This window comes from Penicilliopsis zonata, assembly GCF_001890105.1.
Source record: "Penicilliopsis zonata CBS 506.65 unplaced genomic scaffold ASPZOscaffold_12, whole genome shotgun sequence".
In the NCBI taxonomy this organism is placed as follows: Eukaryota; Fungi; Ascomycota; class Eurotiomycetes; order Eurotiales; family Aspergillaceae; genus Penicilliopsis; species Penicilliopsis zonata.
The window spans coordinates 13795-32434 of NW_019208921.1; the positions used below are offsets into that span (position 1 = coordinate 13795).

At 46.7% G+C, this 18640-nt stretch overlaps 6 protein-coding genes across 6 annotated transcripts; 3 read left to right on the forward strand and 3 right to left on the reverse strand.

Annotated features, from left to right (window-relative positions):
- On the forward strand, positions 1–806 carry ASPZODRAFT_134233 (hypothetical protein). The gene has a single exon (XM_022723470.1). It carries the CDS (start codon positions 253–255, stop codon positions 439–441), a length of 189 nt encoding a protein of 62 aa, XP_022579353.1. The 5' UTR covers positions 1–252; the 3' UTR covers positions 442–806.
- A 1179-nt stretch (positions 807–1985) lies between these two features.
- ASPZODRAFT_70838 (hypothetical protein) lies at positions 1986–5030 on the reverse strand (the record flags this gene model as incomplete). The annotated part of the gene is made up of 2 exons (XM_022729703.1): positions 1986–2575; positions 2633–5030. 2 exons carry the CDS (start codon positions 5028–5030, stop codon positions 1986–1988), a joined length of 2988 nt encoding a protein of 995 aa, XP_022579354.1.
- A 764-nt stretch (positions 5031–5794) lies between these two features.
- On the forward strand, positions 5795–7679 carry ASPZODRAFT_134235 (hypothetical protein). Its single transcript, XM_022723471.1, has 4 exons — positions 5795–6177; positions 6235–6455; positions 6510–6816; positions 6887–7679. Exons 1-4 carry the CDS (start codon positions 6021–6023, stop codon positions 7375–7377), a joined length of 1176 nt encoding a protein of 391 aa, XP_022579355.1. The 5' UTR covers positions 5795–6020; the 3' UTR covers positions 7378–7679.
- Positions 7680–7825: 146 nt separating this feature from the next.
- ASPZODRAFT_134236 (hypothetical protein) lies at positions 7826–10712 on the reverse strand. Its single transcript, XM_022723472.1, has 7 exons — positions 10390–10712; positions 10306–10329; positions 10199–10250; positions 10129–10143; positions 10053–10075; positions 8111–9992; positions 7826–8046 (listed from the first exon to the last, which is right to left on the reverse strand). The coding sequence occupies exons 1-7, from the start codon at positions 10514–10516 to the stop codon at positions 7944–7946; spliced, it is 2226 nt and encodes a 741-aa protein (XP_022579356.1). The 5' UTR covers positions 10517–10712; the 3' UTR covers positions 7826–7943.
- Positions 10713–11365: 653 nt separating this feature from the next.
- On the reverse strand, positions 11366–13043 carry ASPZODRAFT_70299 (hypothetical protein; the record flags this gene model as incomplete). The annotated part of the gene is made up of 2 exons (XM_022729657.1): positions 11366–12613; positions 12678–13043. 2 exons carry the CDS (start codon positions 13041–13043, stop codon positions 11366–11368), a joined length of 1614 nt encoding a protein of 537 aa, XP_022579357.1.
- Positions 13044–14942: 1899 nt separating this feature from the next.
- Positions 14943–18592, forward strand: ASPZODRAFT_160396 (hypothetical protein). Its single transcript, XM_022726467.1, has 7 exons — positions 14943–15275; positions 15338–15448; positions 15500–16672; positions 16731–17357; positions 17448–17727; positions 17786–17876; positions 17936–18592. The coding sequence occupies exons 1-7, from the start codon at positions 15213–15215 to the stop codon at positions 18144–18146; spliced, it is 2556 nt and encodes an 851-aa protein (XP_022579358.1). The 5' UTR covers positions 14943–15212; the 3' UTR covers positions 18147–18592.
- Positions 18593–18640: the final 48 nt, after the last annotated feature.

The following is an 18640-nucleotide window of genomic DNA, read 5'->3' on the forward strand; positions in this document are numbered from 1 at the left end:
GAAGCAAGCGAAGCAGACAAACAATCAAACCCAAGGCTAGGTGCCTACCTAGGTAGTAACCAATGCAAACATTGTTTTGTTTTACAGTTACACCCCACCAAGACTCACGATGTCTCCTGCAAAGTAAATGCCTTTGTATGGGCCATGGTAGTTGATGCCGTTAACACTGCCCCCCCCCCATGTAAGTAACCGAGCCGGAGGCAAAGAGGTGGAGTTTGCACTATTTATGATGGTTTATGATTGATTCAATAAATGCAGTACTACCTGCTTAGTACATATGATCCAGCTTGGCCAAGCAGTGAAAGCGATGAGACTCGGAGTGACCGTGGTGATGTGGCAAAGACATGGCGTTCTGCAGTCAGTCTTTTTGCTGTTCTCTCGACCCTGGCACTGGTTGCAGGAAGCTCGTGGGAGTTTTCCTTGGGTTCGGATCCGGCCTAGGACAGCTTACTCCAGATCATCAGGTAGAAGTTATATGTTACTCTTCTTTCACTTTATTTCTTTTCTGGGGTGAACCTGGGGGGCTGGGGAAAAAGAAAAGAGGACTTCATGCAAAAGGAATGGATGTATAGGATTCGTCTGTAGTGGAGCATATATGAGAAGTCACTTGAGCGGAATTACTGGATCGCCTCTCTATGGTCAGCAGAGAAGAGATGTATACCTAGGTAGGTAGGTAAGCAGTTGGGTATAGGACTAAATTTGATGATAGGGGCAGCGCTGCAGGACAGAGAGAATATGTTCCACAAGCTCTCAAGACACCCGAGCTGAAACCTGGGTGTAATTATTTAGAAGATTGTCGTGTTTGCGGAAGCCTCCTGTGGAAAGGGAGTCCGACTGCCAGTGATTGGATATGATACTTTCAAGATGTGATTTACTTGGCACTCTTTTCGCGCACAATCTGCAGATTTGATAGACCGCTTCTCGGCAAACATGTTGGTTCGCTACTGCCGTCCACCAGCTCCAAATCGGCCTGCTATGTGCCCGTCGATTGGGAGATCTACAGGCGTCCAGACCAGTTTCAAAGCGCATAGATAGATAGGCTTGCTTGACTCGAAGCAGAGAACCACTCGGTCTCATCCACACAAGACGCTACGTTTGACCAGGCTGTCGTTTATGGAGAAAACATCTGTCGTGACAAGACTTATAATGACGTCGAATGCATAAGACCAGGATCTAGAATTGCCAATAGTATGCTGGTGGGGACCGCTGGAGCCTCGTATACTTTGTGATAGTAGGTACGGAGTACTCTCTCGATCTGTGTTCAACCCCCGAACGCCCAGCATAGAATGGGAGTGCTGCGACCGAAGGGTGACAGCGTATCTCTTGTTTCTGGACCTAGCCGATAGCCTTGGTAGAGAGATTCGTGATATGGATTTTGGCATCAACAGGGGTGCGGAACGAGAGGATATAATATAACTAATACGCGTCTGGGCTGCTTTTGATCAACATATCACTATTAATCCTTACACCTCTATAGCCTGGTAGGTAGGGATAATAAGATGGCTAATGATTATATATATAACATACCAGCTACCTATAATTTTTGCAAAAGAAAGGCAGCCTGGGAGGTCGCAAGAGATCAGAGAACACAAAGTGAAGGAGTAGGATTCAATGTAGAGAGATATAGAGAAAGGAAGATTCTAAACCCCTACAGATTGAACAGGATAATAAAGTCATTAAATTATAACATGTCATTAATGCATTAGATCATAGGCTCCATGACGCTCAAAGCTCCACAACTCTCACAGATAGACAGGCTGTTGCCATTATATTATTGCGCAATCAGACATCACAGACAGGAGTATTTGTCTGATGATAGCATGGGTTCCCAGGGGGGGGGGGGGTCAATAAAAGTGCCTAACTTGTATGTTTCCCTTAATTTTTTTATCTGCTAACTGATTGAGCAGAGTCGCCCATGAAGAATGTGAATGCTGCGATATTTTCAAATTACCCGAAGATCTGACGTCGGTATAGCCATTCAAACTTCAAGGATCATCAAGGGACTGTGATCGGAGGACGCCGTGAACCCGTACCAGATCTCTGATTGCCCATCTCCAGCCATATTCAAGGGTTCTTCGATCAGAGGTGATCCATTTGTCAACCTTGCGTCTCCATTTCTCCTCTTCTGCTCGCTGACGCTTGATAAACTCTGGCCCGACGTCGAACTCCTCCGTCATGGGCCATTCGTCCGACGATTCCCCGGGGCTTCGGTCATCTCCACTTGCCGTAGGACCAAGTTCATCGAATGCGTTTGAAGTTCGTCCACCGGCTGTATTTCCGGTTTTGGGACCGTTTTCTTGAAGATCATCAAGACCTGAAAAAACATCATCTTCATCCTGCACCGCCAACACCCCGCTGTCTCCAGGCTGCGATGGCGCCATTTTGAGCCAGCACATCCGTCTCGGGTCGAACACCATTCCACCAACTACCTGCACATTTTGCATGGTCCCGATATTAGTTATCAGGGCGGGAGCAGGTCTAGGTGATTTGGGGGTGGCAGGTTCGAATTCTATGATGGAATTCTCATTGCCTTCCCATTGAAATGTGGCCGGATTGTATCGCATGCCCTTTACAGCTATTGAGAGAGTTAGCTTTTAACACAAGACAGGGGTTCGAATTCGAAATATCCTACACTTTGCTTCTTGGACACCCGCTCCCATAGGCTTAATGAGATGGGGCTTTGTGGGTGTTGCCTTAGTCCTCCCTCTCTTGCTTCTCATCGGTAAAGAGGTAGAGGGACTCCGAGAGACGACCTGATCCTTCCAGTTAGTGCTAATAGATGCGAGGGAGCTTCTCTCTCGATTTTTCAATGTTAAGGTCATAGAAGCGATGCGTTGCTCTCGAGCATTTCTAGAAGCAGTGGTGTCTCGTGCAAATCTAGGAATTGAGTCCCGTGGCTTTCCCCCCGTGGGTGGGTCAGGAGACTGAGCAGGACTTTCTGTTCGCAGCAGCGTATTCTGATTTTGGCTCAATCGACTCCTAAAGGATCTGGGGACGCCGTGCGACGTGGGATACTTGACAAATCTGCTCTCTGCCGAAGCAGATGTGGGAAGATCATCCAGTGATTCTAACTCTGTACCATCACCGAAATTCCGTCGGCGGGTGGGTCGGGTTAGCGTACGCTTCATGCCGGCGAATGTGGTCTCTGGGCTTCTGTCTTGAAGACTACTCCCAATAGGCTCTGAGCGGCTGAAGCGTGGCTTTCGAGACGAAGAGGAACCCTGGGAAATGATATCACCGGAGCTATCTGAATTCGTTCGGCGGGAGTACCCGTATGTTTTGAAATTAACATGGTGAGACTGATTTTCCGATGCACCAGCAGGAATAAACGGCACCTGAGATCTGCGGCTGAGGGATCTTATATCTATACGATCGACCGGAGTTTTGGGTCGAACAGAAGATTGGAAGATGCGGCTGGTGCCATCTAGGCGGGACGGCGGCTGTTGGAAGGGTGGTGTCGATCCACTGCTATTGGTATTTCGCATAGCTGGCATCGAGCGTTTTGGTTTCAGACGTTTTGTACTCGAGGAGACATTGTCGCTAATAAATGGGTCTCGGGAAGTTCGTGCTCCCGTAGACCGGCGACTCGGCGTTGAAAGGTGAGGTGGTGTTACTGGGATGGCGGAGGGAGGGCAACTAGAAACGGAGGAGTGTGATGTATGGCTACCGAGCCGAGATTGGGGTCTTCGAAAATTGAAGATGGGAGCTCCGCTCTCCGATACTGTCTCTAGATGTGTTGAATGACGATCATGCCCAGAGAGGCGAGGTATCCTGGTCTTGGGGGAATGCTTTGTATTCGTAAAAGTAATTGTAGTTGCAAGCCGACGTGCCGGACTTCCAGGACGCCCGGATTTCCGCTTGATGTTCGGGTTAAGGGAAAGTTTTCCAATCGCAAAGGCATCATCGTTCTCGACGTCGAGGCCGGAAAGAAAATCGTCTATATCGGGGGGGGGCTGCCTTGGGCTAGTTTTATTTGGAGGACCAGCAAAACCCGCGTGACTGGTACTTTGACGCTTCTTCAACTTGGCTTCCAGGTCCAGTGGACCGGCAGGAATAATGATCCCATCGATGCCGTCGTCTTCACTTTCACCAGTCAAGTAACTTGATACGCTTGGGCTAGCAATGGATACAGAAGAGCTGGGGTTTGAACGGTGATCTCGAGTTGTACCGCCAAATCTTATCCCGATGCTTCCCTCGGACCAATCCACGTCAAAGGTTTCGGGAGCAGGACCCAATACCCTGGGGACATCTTTGTGAGTAGTAAGTTGCAGTTTTAAGTTGTCGGCTGGTAAATCGAAATCTGCATCAAAGTTTTCAGACTCTGTTTCCGCACCAGGGAATGGAAAGCCGTCTTGAGGGATCGTGACTTCTTGGGATCGCCAAGGTTTTGCTGCTTTTATGGTTGGTACTGCTTGAGCATCCGAAGTATCCTCCTCACGAAATTGGTCCAATCTTGTTAGAGCCGAGTGTAAACGAGTTGAATGATCATCATCCCAGAAAGGACTAGGGGGTGCCTTAATGGGACTTGTGACTGCAGAGCTGATTGTGCGGAGGGTGTCGGGGAAAAGGCTTTCCTGGGGAGGTTTCAACTGCAGGGTCTCTCCAGGTCCCGGAAATTCCACATCTTCAGACCAGTCGTCCACAAAGTTCTTCTTTGGCTTCCTTTTTCCAAGTCGTTTGATCGTACCTCCAACAAGAGCGGATTTCGGGACATTCGTAGGAATTGGGATACCGGCATTCTTAGCCGAAGCAATGGCATCTTCTGTTACTGCATCATCATTGTCATGCAGCAGAACTTGCCAATCCTCATCGGTACCGGCATTGGAGTCAAGATCAGAGCGCGCCGAGCGCCGAGAGGAGATAGAATCTCGGTGTCCAGAGCGGCGCACTAGCGAGGAATTTGTGACCGAGGTAGCTGATGAGGCGATGCGAAATTGTGTATCGTCCGTGCATTCTAAATCATTATCGTCGTCCCAGCATTCAATCGTTTCCTCATTATTGCGTTGAAGTTGTAGAGTCAAAGCCTCCATGGTAGAAGGTACCTGTGGAACCGAGGAATCATCCAGTCATCAACAGTCTAATAGATGAGTTCTATATGCAACCTTTCGACCCTTTGAACAATGACGGGCAAGGAATAGTCTGGGGTCTGAAGCTGGGCTGATGCAGTTATGCTAACTATGCTGGAAATCCACATGTCATCCACACAGCCGTGAGCGAGCGCTAGCAGCTTGGGTGTAATTGAGAGACTCCGAGAGAGGCCACGGGGGGAAACGCTATGTAGACATGGTAAACAAAGTGACGAGACGTTTGCGAGGAGAGCTTCGGTTGTCAAGAGAGTGGCTGGATGAGGTCTGTACTAGTTAGTAAGGACGCCTAGGAAGGTGCTTGGGTCAGCTCGAGACAACCTAACTAACTACCCACCTAAACTAGTGGTACTCCGTAGTTAGTTGCTTCTAGTTAACTGACATACCTAACCTCCCGAGCCCTCGGTCATACTGTTTGCCTAATTAACAAACATAACATTAAATAATAATAACTTCAGAAAAGGGGCTTTGCAGTGGATTTTTTCTTAAAATCTAGATTATTTGTCTGAGAACCATAGATTACAAAGTATTTCACTATCAGGCAAGTTAATCATAAGTTTAAGTTTTAAACCTAGCATTCTGTTAAGAGGAGTATTTTAAAATAATTATATCTTATATCTAGCTCTCCTAAGAGTATTTTACCTATCTAGGTACTCTGTATCTAACTAATAATAACGGGGTTAGGTACCTTAGTAAGGTAGGCAACAGGTACACTGCCCAGGTAGGTCCAACTAATTAGCAGTGACGGAACCAACTTTTCACTATCTAGTATCCAGTAACATTGCAAGAACCCAGCGAGCCTTCCCGGCATTATATGGTCCATACCTAGGTAACAGGCAGCAAAGCCACTGCTTTTGGGACAAAGGATCTCTAATAAATACTTATGTACCCATCTCCACCGGACTGAGAATGATCGGATCATCAGAATTTTGAATAATGGATGCCGAGCCTTTTTCTCCTCGCCGCATCGTGCGGATTCCCCTGTCCGATGAGCCTGAAGCTTATGTCCTGCTTGATGTTGTCAGTTCTGACCGCTCGCACTTGAACCTGAAAATCACTGCAACAGAAGGGGAGAATCCATTTGTTGGAACAGGTATCCATTCACGAAGCTGCCTTTGATTTGCTTGTTATATATTGACGGTCTCTGTAGTCAAAGAGGCTGATTTGGGAAGCTTTCGTGCCAAAAACTACTCAGGCAACGAAGAGGAATGGGTTCAGATTGTATCTTATGTCTTCGGACAAATCCCATCATCATCTCCCAGTCGTCTGCGATTGTTATCTGGTCTTTCAGTATCAGCAACAACATCTGATACAGGGAACGGCGCCAAAAAGCTGGCTATTACTATTAGGAAAAAAATCGAAGACATCACAGTAAGCATCTCGAGCGAGGCATTATAGCCCACATTGTCTAAACCTCTTTCACAGCAAAGGCTTGGCACGATTACTCTTTATCAAGATGATGAACAGGCTATAGAGCTATTTGACTGGTCGGGCGTTGCGGTTGCTCAAGCAGAGAGACTTGAAAAACAAATTGCATCCCTTATTGATAGATGTCAAGCAGCAGAAGATGGTATTTCCAAATTAAATATTCAACTTGAGGAACTAATAAGCGCCAAAGGCAAACATGAGTCTCAACTTGTTGCAAATTTCCTTCAGCTGTTGAACGAAAAGAAACTCAAGATTCGCAACCAGCAAAGATTGTTGTCCTCTGCGACAATGGACCCAGATAAAGGTAAGCCAAGTCAATCCAAACGCATTTGTTGATCGAAGCAAGAGGTACTGATGTGTCATGATTAACCAAGTCAATGCAGTGAAAGCAGCAGCAGCTGGTAGGCCACGAAAGCCCAGCGGGAAGCGTCAATCCACGAAGCGTGGAGCTTCGGCTTTGGATGATGACGAAATCAAAAGTGAGGATGAATTTGAACAGATGGATGTCGATCGTAGTACTCGGGCCGAAGACCAGGAAACCGACGGTGACCAGCCCCAGACACCTCAACCTCTAGAGACAGAGGAAGACACTTCAGCCGATGAAGAATACCAGAAACCCACGGTTGAAGAGGCGCCTATTCAGTCCCACAGAGCGGATGCTCAAGTTACGTCTAAAGGGCTAGATTTAAAGAACCCATCTACTGCTCCACCGCCGAGAGAGCTTCCATTTGCTCGGAGGTATACCAAACAAAGCACCCTCCAAAGCACCATCCAAAGCCAATCAGACCTGTCTCTCGACGAGATGGGTAGAGAGACAGACGCCGGAGAAACAGACGCTGGAGAGACAGATGATGATGAATTATAGTATAAGCATCAGACATTTTACTGCAGGGTACTAGTGATTTTTTACTAAAATGTTACTTGAAGTATGACCCTGCGGTCAGTACTTCTGATAAACTTGTATAATCATGAAGGAGTTAGTGACTAACCTACTACCGCTAAAGGGATATAAATACCTAGGTACTGAGTCCACATATTAATAATGATTTAGTAGTGCCTACCACTAGCATCTCAAATCAAAATACTAAACCTCGACACAGTTACACTGATTGGGGTCTTTGTGCTTTCTCTGAGAATGTTTATTTATAACTGAAGTACGATCTCTTTGCCTGTTTAATTGATTTTCATCGACCATAGGCTATATACAAGTCCATCTTTCTTGACAAATTCAGGCTACACCGAAATTTGTAGAGATAGGTGTAAAGTTACAAAAAGAGAGCACAGTGTGGTAGTTAATAGTCAAGTAGATATAAGGGTGGGTAGGTAGGTAGGTGTTGGTGAGGTGGTACATGAAAACGCCAAGACCGATAGACAGACAGGTGGAGAAAGGAAAACATGAAACAAGATCACAACGCTCAGTGTTTTAGAGGCTTAACCATAGAGAGCCTGGGGAGACATTTCACCAGCAGCCATGAAGTTCGTCTCGGGATTACCCGTGGCCTTGGCTGCAGAGCAACGTGCCATCGTGGGGGAGCTATAATTTGTTAGCAGAGAGTCTTTGATTGAAGACAAGGATAGTTGTGTCTCTTAATACGCACCTTCTGGAGATGGAATCAGTGAAATAGAAGTCCTTAATAACATTTTCAAAGGGAGCTCCTGTCGCCTTTGCACCCTTGTTTTGGTCAACAAGCTGGACTTTGCCCAGACTGCTCAAGGAAGTCGGTTCAGCAATATCATAGCGGCGCATAACAGGGCTGATCTCTTCCAGGCGATCCCGCAGAGCTTCAATGTCATCGTAAGGAAGGGGGGCGGCAAGGAACTCGCTGGCTGCACGGATAATCTTCCAGTCATCACGTGCCGCGCCAGGCATAGATGTAGCCGCACGAGTTACCTGGACGCGTCCCTCAGTGTTGATGTAAGTGCCAGATTTCTCGGTGTAAGCTGCACCAGGGAGAATAACATCGGCAACTTCAGCACCCCGGTCACCGTGGTGTCCCTGATAAACAACAAAGGCGTCCTTTGGAATCTCAGCTTGGCTGACTTCGTCAGCACCGAGAAGCCAGACCATCTTGGGAGCAATTTGGGCAATCTCGGGAGAAGGCGTAGTGAAACCAATTTCATAGGCAGCCGCGCGAGATGCAGCGCGCTGAAGAACGTTGTAGCCCTGCCACTCAGGGGTGTTGAAGTTGGAGGAGTGCTTATCAACAAAGCTGCCAACCGTCTCAAAAATGGCCTTGGAATCCACATGCTCGGCGGCAGCACTGCCAACAACGATCATAGGACGTTTGGCGGCAGCAAGCTTCTTTCCAAATTCTCCAGAAAGAGCTGTCTTCAAGGCGGAAACGTCGGATCCTAGGTGTTCAAGTTCAAAAGTGCTCTCGAACTCTTCACCGACGAGGGCAATCTCAATATCGGAGCGAAGGTATTGCTTGCGAATGCGGGCATTCAGGACAGAAGCCTCATGGCGGGGATTTGTTGCGACGAGAAGAAGCACATCTGCGTCTTCAATACCGTAGATCTTGGAGTTGAACAAGTAGTTGGATCGGACGTCAACACCGTGGGCGATGGGAGCACTACCACCAGGCTGGTCGAGGGCAAGGTTGTCAGATCCAAGCTTGTTGGCGAGGTCTTTCATAGCAACAAGAGACTCGGCATCAACAAGATGACCAGCAACAGCCTTGAATTCGTTTTCCTTGGGTTGGAGTCGCTGGTGAGCGGAGGAAATTTCCGTGAGAGCCTGTTCCCAGGTTGCAGGAACAAACTTGCCCTCTCTGCGAATCAATGGCGTGGTGAGTCTCTGGGTCTTCAGGCCGTCGCAGGCGAATCGGGACTTGTCGTTGATCCATTCTTCATTGATATCGTCGTTCAGTCTCGGAATAATGCGCATGACTTCCATGCCTCTGGAGTCAATGCGAATGTTCGAACCCAATGCATCCAGGACATCAATAGATTCAGTGTGCTTGAGCTCCCACGGACGCGCACGGAAAGCGTAGGGCTTCGAAGTAAGGGCACCGACAGGACAGAGATCAATGACGTTGCCGGAAAGTTCTGTGTCGATGTTCTTTTCCAGGTAAGTTCCAATTTGCATGTCATTTCCTCTCCCTGATGTTCCAAGCTCTGGTGCTCCGGCAATGTCATTCATGAAACGAACGCAACGAGTGCAATGAATACATCTGTTCATGGAAGTTTTGATGAGGGGGCCGATGTTCTTGTCCTCCACGGCACGCTTGCCACTGACTTCGTGAAATCGACCGCGATCAGCACCATAGCGCATCGATTGATCCTGGAGATCGCATTCTCCACCTTGGTCGCAAACGGGGCAGTCAAGAGGGTGGTTGGCCAGTAGGAACTCCATGACACCCTCGCGTGCCTTGTGCACCAAGGGGGAGTTTGTCTTCACCACCATTCCCGGCTGCACCGGCCAAGCACATGATGCCACAGGTTTCGGGGCTTTTTCGACTTCGACGAGACACATACGACCTGAAGAGAAAAGAAAGTCAGTTTGGTCAATATTATCTCACATATACCAAAAAAACCTACAGTTTCCTGCAATCAACAGCTTCCTGGTGGTTTTATTAGTACGATTCTCGATCTTCAAAAGGGTAGATGGTCATACTCGTGATAGCAGTATCTACAGTCGACATCAGCATGAAACATGGCATTTAGAAATTTAGTGACCGGCTTACCTAGGAACCGTTGCACCTGCCTTCTCGCAGGCTTGGATCAGGGCGGAGCCCGCTGATAAATCGTGTAAGCCTCAGGGTGTCAATCAGATTTTATATGTCAACCGTACCTTCTACCGAGACCTTTTTGCCATCTATCAAGAAAAACATTAGCCCAACACCTCACAGAACACGAAATGCCAACACGTTCGTACCAATTGTGAGTTCCACCTCCGCCGTGCGAGGGGTGGTTGTTGCGAAGGTCCTGGGATAGGTGACCCTAGGAACCCGGCAGGACCGCGCGGCCGCACGGAACATCTGCGGCCGCATACTGAGAGTCATACAGGGATTGTTGAACACGAAGAAATCCTGTTTCCAAGAGGGAGATGTGGCAATGGGCGAACGCGGAGTTGTGAAAACCGTTCGAGCTCGGTTGGATTCTGCCAGACCGCAGATGGATTGATTCCCTCGCAAATTGCCGCTCCCGGATTGGTTCGGGGAATGGAAAATCAATTATTCCAGCTGTGCCCTTTTCCCGGCCATATTTGTCAACATCCTCTTCCGAATTTTCTTCTTTCCAACAAATACTCATCCACGGACATGACTTATTGTAGGTGGCAGGGCAACATTGACGGTTGTTGATGTTATCGTCCCTTTCTCCTCTGCTTCATGATCTGAGAGCATATTCTGCACCGAGCTGGAGCCGCCTAGGGTTTTCCTGTCGTCGTCGATAGATTTCCTGATGATGGCTTAGTTCTTTACTGACGGTCGCAACATTTCGCTTAACCAATCCTAGCTATACAATAACTTTCCCCTATCATCGGCTTACCTTTTTATCCGCGCCACTATTAAAACTATCATTGAATTATATGGTGTTATAAAAATTTACTTCATATCGCTGGCTTCTAATCAAGTTAATAAAATAAAGATGTGCTGTAACAGCTTCAGTAGAGGAGGAATTGGTGACCTCGAGGCTTCTTTATTCCGCACAAATTCCACGGCGCTATACTTACAGAGATAATCATCAAGTCGGAGAGTACTGACACATGACTGGTTTATAGCAGCAATAATGAAAATAATATGCCAAAAATATGCAGTAGTTTTTCTGAAGAGGAAGGTAGTCTAGAAATACATGGAACATCATGAGAGGGTATACATGGAGTAAAAAATAATGCAGGCTCGCGCAAACGGCTAGGAATCTGTCGGTTGCCAAGTCGACTCTTGTTTCGTGCCAGGAGGCAACCAAGTCCGTGGAAGATTACTTGCTGCTCTCGTTCGCATGTGCTCTGGGGGGTCGTCCTCTTTCTTCTGGCGAAGGGTTTGGTTTTCAGGTTCAAGAGCCTTGCTCGTTGGAAAAGCATAACCGTTCGAATCCTTTTGTTTACCCGAAGGCCCGGCATTCATTGGAAGAAGGGATTCATTCCCACGGAAGTGATCTGCGTTGGCCCTCTGATCTGCGAGATCATCGTGGCTATTGCGGTCATAGAGGTAAAGCCCCAGAAATGTCAGAGCAATTCCCAATGCCTGAACAGAAGTTGTTGAGCTGCCAAACCATACTATTGCAACGATGATGACGAAGACGCGCTTCACAAGAGAAGCCACTGAATAGGAAACTGGCGAAATCATGGATAATAGAACGAAGGCAAGAATATTCTGCGCAAAGTGGGTCACCCCGTTGAACACAAATTCTAGTAAAAGCTCGCCATGATCTAACGACCCCTTTGCCACTGATAGGGCAATGGAACCGTCGCGCATAATCTGGGATATTAGTGTATACCCCTCGCTGATCGCCCAAATCGGCAACGTCAACAAAAAGGCTAAACCGGAGCAATAGCACAGAAGATTGAGCTTGTCCAACTTGCGACGACTACCTGATTGCATATCCAGCTCGGCACGCGCTGCTTCATTGAATAATTTTTTCGAGAAGATGTTCTGGGCAACAAAGACTAGCGCAGCAAGGAATGCGCACAGAATGCCGAAGAAATCAGTGGAGAAGCCAGTAGAGCAAGCTAGCATGACACCCAGAGTCAAGGGTATTAGTGAAAGATATGTTGCTTTGGCGTAACGTATGCGGAAGAAAACACGATAGGCGAAGACTGTAAAGAGGGGCGACAGACCCTTAATGGTGTGCACCAAAGACACGGGTATCTGGGAAGTCGCCATAGAGCTTAGTATATGTCCAGCCAACTGAAATATCGCCAAAGGCAATGCAGTCAAGATGACCTCGCGCGTCGGGTAACGTATTCCATTCTTCAGTGCCGGAATATGTTTCTTGAGGGCCGGAAAAACCGTGGAGAGATAAGTCAAAGTCAGGCACCAGGTGGCAACAAAAGCAAATTGTACAATTGTGAGTGTGATTGGCTGTGGAAGGGCGTTGAGAATAGACTTAGATGACGTATTCGTAAGAGCGGAGGTCATATACCAAATCACGCAGAGAATCTTGAGAAGAAACAGTCAGTATATCTTGCAATGACGAGGGTACAGCAGGGTCGGTTTCCCTTACAATTAGACGATATGACACAGGAGCTCCCAGTGCATTGGCAAGCTCATGTGCATTAGCGCTCACACTGGCATTGCGTGTCCTAATGGTGCTGATCGCCTCGCTGATACTTTTCCTTGGCCGGTGTTTCCTGAAAGCTCCATTTTGCCAGGCAACACGTTCCGCTTTGCGTGGTATCCAATGGTCATCTTGTATAGATCTATAGGCGGCATTTGAATGACTGCTTGAACTTAAAGGGGCATCGTGATGATCATCAACAAAAGTCGGAAATTTGTCGAGGTCTGTGTTCAGTTGTGCATCGGCCGGGTTGGATTCTGATTGTAGCGGGGAAGGGTGCTGTTCTGCACCGGTTACTGTTGACGTGGCCATAATCCGAAAAGATTAACATAACTGTGTCAATACCAATTTAATTTCTATTAGCTCACTACCCAAAATGATAGGACTGGGGGCACTTTTACCATTGATCCCCTTGCAGGTTTAGATAAAGTGAGAAGTCTGCGGTGCAGAAAACTGTCCTCCGTCCCTGCTAAAATACTATTTGAAGGTAGGCGTATATAGGAACTATGAGAAAAGGGATGTGTCAATATATATTCGAGCAATATTTCTTTGTCGGCTGAACATTGAAAGGCTGAGCCGCGCAATAAGCGGGAATAATGATGTGAGCAGGAAAGAAAATAGGAGCTTCGACGTACAGGCAATCAATCTCCTGTCGAATCACAGCAGGGACCTGATGTGGTAGAGTAAGGACTCAGGAGTAAGTCAAAAGCTTGATCAGCTGGTATGCATGGACTTGAAACATCGTTTGCGCAAGAATAACCATATTTTGTGGCCAAAGGAAGTTTGGCAGATGGACGAAGTAGAAGGAGTGCATGTGAACCAAATGCTTTCATAATAATGTCTACGGAGTCGGCTAGAGAGCGAAAGGTACTCCGTACTTCGTACCTAGATACTTCGTACCTGTTAAATACATGTAATCCGAATATGTTGCTGATAAGTAACTAAGCCCAATGGTATTGTATTGTAATATTAATAATTACCGTGGTGCACAGGTAATTATAGCTACCTAGGTACGACCTACCTAATTTCGCAGATACACGTGGATTATTAAGTAACTAATAGGTAGGTAGTTACATTAGGTACTTAGATAGGTACTACTTGGTAAGCACCGCATCGAGCTCCAACAGCAAAGGTACCCGAGTTAACCCCAGGGAAATCAGATGCTCAGGCAGGTGGCATGGCATACGGAGTACCTGAGGTAGTGCAGGAGGTAACTATGGAGCTACCGGGTTACTAACCTGCCATTTTTCCTAGTATGGTAAATAGTGACCAATAATATAGAGCCCATTCAACCTATATTTACGGAGTAACTAGTATTTAAAGAAAGGTAAGTTAGTAACCATAACCTACTACCTACGGTAGGTACTTAAGTAGTATACTTTAATATTACCTAGAATATGGAAACTGGTATGTATATATCGAAATCAGGATATGAATTACGGGTAAGTACCTTACCTAGGTACTTATGAGTAACCACGGGCTGAACTGTGTAACTGGCCTTCTTGAGTAACTCTTTAATATTACACTAACTACTCACTACCTAAGGGACTTTATACAGATTTTACTACTTATGGCTATATAATTATGATTTACCCAGTTAGCTATAACAGATACTGACCCTTTAGTCATAGTTATCAAGGAACAGTGGCAGGCCTATGATTTACCATATACTTTCCTAGTGACAACACCGGAGACTCCTCCATTTGTCAGTTCGAGATCTTTAAATATGTGCTTGACATCTGCTATAGGATAAAATGTTACATAGAAATCAGGTAACCTATGATGAAATATGTAAACCATGGGGTTAAGTTCTCTAGCTTAACATTTAACATCAAACATAAGGGAATCTAAACATACAATACAAAGCTACATAGTGGCTAGATTGAGTCAGTTTAAGTACATAGAGAGCATAGATGGATCACTTTTATCTCCTGTTCTAGTATTTTCCTTTTCAAACTCTAAACTACCTACCTAGAGGCAGCTTACAACGTTGCAGCCTGTCTTTATATCACCGGCGGAAGGATTCAACAGGCTCTAATGCCGATACCTGGTTCTTTCCCATTTAAGAAATCATACTTGCGTCGGGTTATCTTACCTGCTCCCATTCCCTCCTGCCATCAACTAGCCATCCCGTCGTTCCTTCCCTCCCTTTTTGCTTTCCATCTGTTTTTCCAAGCTTGTTTCCATCTCCTGAACTCTTCAGCTGCAGATACTGCTATCTATTCCAATCTTTTGCTCTTCACAAAAATTAATGTTATCTAAGAGAGTATTTCGAGTCAAGCTGACCTGTTGCTCTCAGCACATTTGGATTTTGAAATTGTTCTAGCTTTGTCAAACTACAAATCTCATCACCATTGACCAGAAGCTACTGCTTGTGATATCCTCATTGGCAGTCCAACCAGCTGTCTTGGACATTGGGTGTCTAGAATTTCGTTTCTGTCATCAAGTCCACTTCCGAGCGGGTATACACTCGTCAAAGGAATGTCTCAGCTCAGCAACGATGATGCCGAGGCAAGTCCGGGGTTCGGACGCGCAGGAGTATCGGTGAGTTGATATACCAGAGCCTTGTTCTTGACCATCTTCTCTAATATATTCTTGCCCCGTAGATAAACAGGCCCTCTGGCACTTTCAGCGGCCAGCTTGATCCTCTTGTAACTTCCAAATTGGGGAACTCTCAACCCCCGCCAGTGGAAGATAACAATACACCTGCTTACAAGGTCAGAATTTCCGAGCAGTCATCTGTAGACTTTGATTTCTGACAATCATAGAAGCAGAAACTGGAGCATTTCAATATTTCATCTTCCTTCTCCCAAACCTCTGATCTGGAGAAAATCCTGGCAAAGCTCTCTCCTAAGCAACAGCCATCTGATGCTTGTGCCACAAACCAGGAGATCCTTACGCGCCTTTCTCAACAACAAGCCATGTTGAAAAAGCAGCATACTCTCCTGGCCAGCAATCATACTCTCTCGAGCATTCATCCAACAACTGACAGCCTGTCCAGTCTGCTAGCCATCGCTCCTGGAACCGAACCTGTTTCAATTCAACCATGGGCTGATAGCGATGAGCGCGAAGCAAGCAACATAGAAGACCCATCTGAAATTACCCGCTTAAAGCAAGAGTTGCTTGCGGCAAATTCGAAAATTGCTCTTCAAGAACAAGAGCTTGCACAGACCCGTGTCATAAAGCATACTCTTGATCAAGCCCTCGGGCCTCCGTCTGAAGTTGACTTCGGTGGTAGGGATGTTACCGAGCAAACTCTCAGCAATTTGCAAAATGCCTTTAACGCCTCAAACCAATCATTCGGACACTTTCAGGGCTCCTGGAATACACAAGAAGATGCGCGGTCCGACTTGTCTGATGCTCTTTCAGCTGGCACATTCAACAAAGCTCGCGGGGTTTGGATGCCACCGTCTCAGCCAGTATTTGGAGCAACTACGGATTCTCTGGCCACGGACAAAACCGGCATTGGATTTGATCATGTCTCTGGCCCAAGTAGGTCCCTGGGCCAAGAATTGAACGGGTTCTGGGCTCAGTCGGTGAATTCTGAGGTACAAGGCGGGAGTCCCTTCCAGCTTCATAAAGTACTGCCTGGCCCTTCTGTTACGTCCTCGAGACAAGAGCTGCGATATCCTGGAGATCAAAGTCGGTTTTTTTCAGGGACTACGGGGATCACTCATCAAACTGTTATACAAGGCCCTCGCCAAGGATCTTGTTTTCCAACCCATCCTTCTACATGGGGAGCTTTCCCTACCGGGCTTCTTGGTAACTCTGTTCACACATCACCCACATCACCCACCAATAGACGGTTAAGTCCATTCCAGTCTGTCGGTATGTATCAGATGCCGCCATATCAGCCTCGACCCGTGGGAACGCCGCTTTCCCCGACGGCTAGTGAGTTCACGTCAAATAATGCGAACGTGTCTGCATGGGCAAATTTAGTGGTAGGTCCAAAAATCTCCAGTCTAACTAGCCATAAACCACATTTTTACGTTTGAATAGGCACCCGTCGATCCCATTCAGACATATGTCTCGCCGCTTGAACCGCTCAATTATCGGCGACTCCTTGACAAGAACGTTTCCTGCGACTGGAAATATATCGTGGACAAGATTGTTTGCAACAATGATCAGCAAGCTTCAATCTTTCTGCAGCAAAAACTCAAGGTTGGCACAGTTGAACAAAGATACGACATTGTCGAGGCCATAGTCAACCAGGCATATCCCCTCATGATTAATAGATTTGGTAATTTTCTTGTTCAAAGATGTTTTGAGCATGGAACCCCCGAGCAGGTCATTGCCATTGCTAGCGCAATAAGAGGCAATACTCTGAGCCTGAGTATGGATCCTTTCGGATGCCATGTGATCCAGAAAGCTTTCGACTGTGTTCCCGAAGAACAGAAGGCAGCTATGGTTCATGAGCTACTGCGGAGGATTCCGGAAACGGTGATTCATCGATATGCGTGCCATGTTTGGCAGAAGCTATTTGAACTGCGCTGGAGTGGCGAGCCTCCACAAATTATGGCGAAAGTCAACGAAGCTCTGCGCGGAATGTGGCACGAAGTGGCTCTCGGAGAGACAGGTAGTCTAGTGGTACAGAATATCTTTGAAAATTGCGTGGAGGACGAGAAGGTAAGTCACTGCATAGCTCACTTGTGGCTTTATTACTATAAGCCCCTGCTCCAACAGTGTCAAATTTGAAGGTATCCTGACAGTTAGAAGCGCCCGGCAATAGAAGAAGTGCTCACCAAAATTGATGTGCTTGCCCATGGCCAGTTTGGAAACTGGTGCATTCAGCACATCTGCGAACATGGCGCCCCCCACGACAAGAGTCGAGCCATTGAGCATATCTTGCTCTGGGCTGTGGACTATAGCATGGACCAGTTTGCTTCCAAGATTGTCGAAAAATGCCTGAAGATCGGCGGAACCGATTTTCTTGATCGCTACCTTTCTCGAGTTTGTATGGGTCGTTCGGACCGTCCAAGAATGCCCCTCATTGACAGTAAGTGGGAAGAATGGTTGTATTCTGCTTATTAGAACGTTATTGACTATTTCTATAGTTGCTGGCGACCAGTATGGCAATTACTTGATCCAATGGGTTCTCATGAACGCTGCAAGTCATCAACGTGAGCTTGTTGCCACTCACATCCGGTATAGAACTTGTCTATTTCTGCACACAAGATGTTGTGACTGACCATATTGGGCAACAGAAAGCATATGGTATCCTTGCGGGGCTCCAAATTCGGTTCACGAGTGGCCATGCTCTGCTGCATCCAAGTACACAATAATCGAACAGGTCCCAGTTCCGGGTTTCCAATTGGCCGGTTCAATAATTTCAACGACGACCGTTTCCAAGCCCCACCAGGTAGTCGATTCAATCGAAGCAACCAGTGGAATCCAAACTACCCGCCATTTCGTTAAATTTCAATACGTTCACGGGTCGATTTTCAAATATATCGTCGTCCAAATCAAACCGTTCTAACGAAACGCCATAGTATTTTTTCTTTCCACCTACGACCTCGGCGTTATTAAAGATCTTCTTCCGTCTGAACTGCCTCTATCTCTTTGGTGATATCATACCTAGGCTGATACCTTAGCCTTCAATTACTCCGTTTACTGGTTTAAGGATACTTAAAAAGTGGTCACCAATGAAAGTTACTGCTTGATATCTCTTTCCCCTGTTTATGTTTTTGTTCATCACAAAATCACAAAGCGGCTTTTAATGCAAATGTCTTTCTTCCCTCGAACTTACCCAATTCGCCGAAGTTCTAATCTGTCCTCCAGAGCCCGGGGAGTAAGGATGTTGTGATAGAGGCTTGGTTTATTACGAGAAGTCTTGTCTATCCTTTACTTCACATCAAAATTATTTTTTAAATGACTTAAATAGTAATAATGTCTATCATGAAAACAGATAG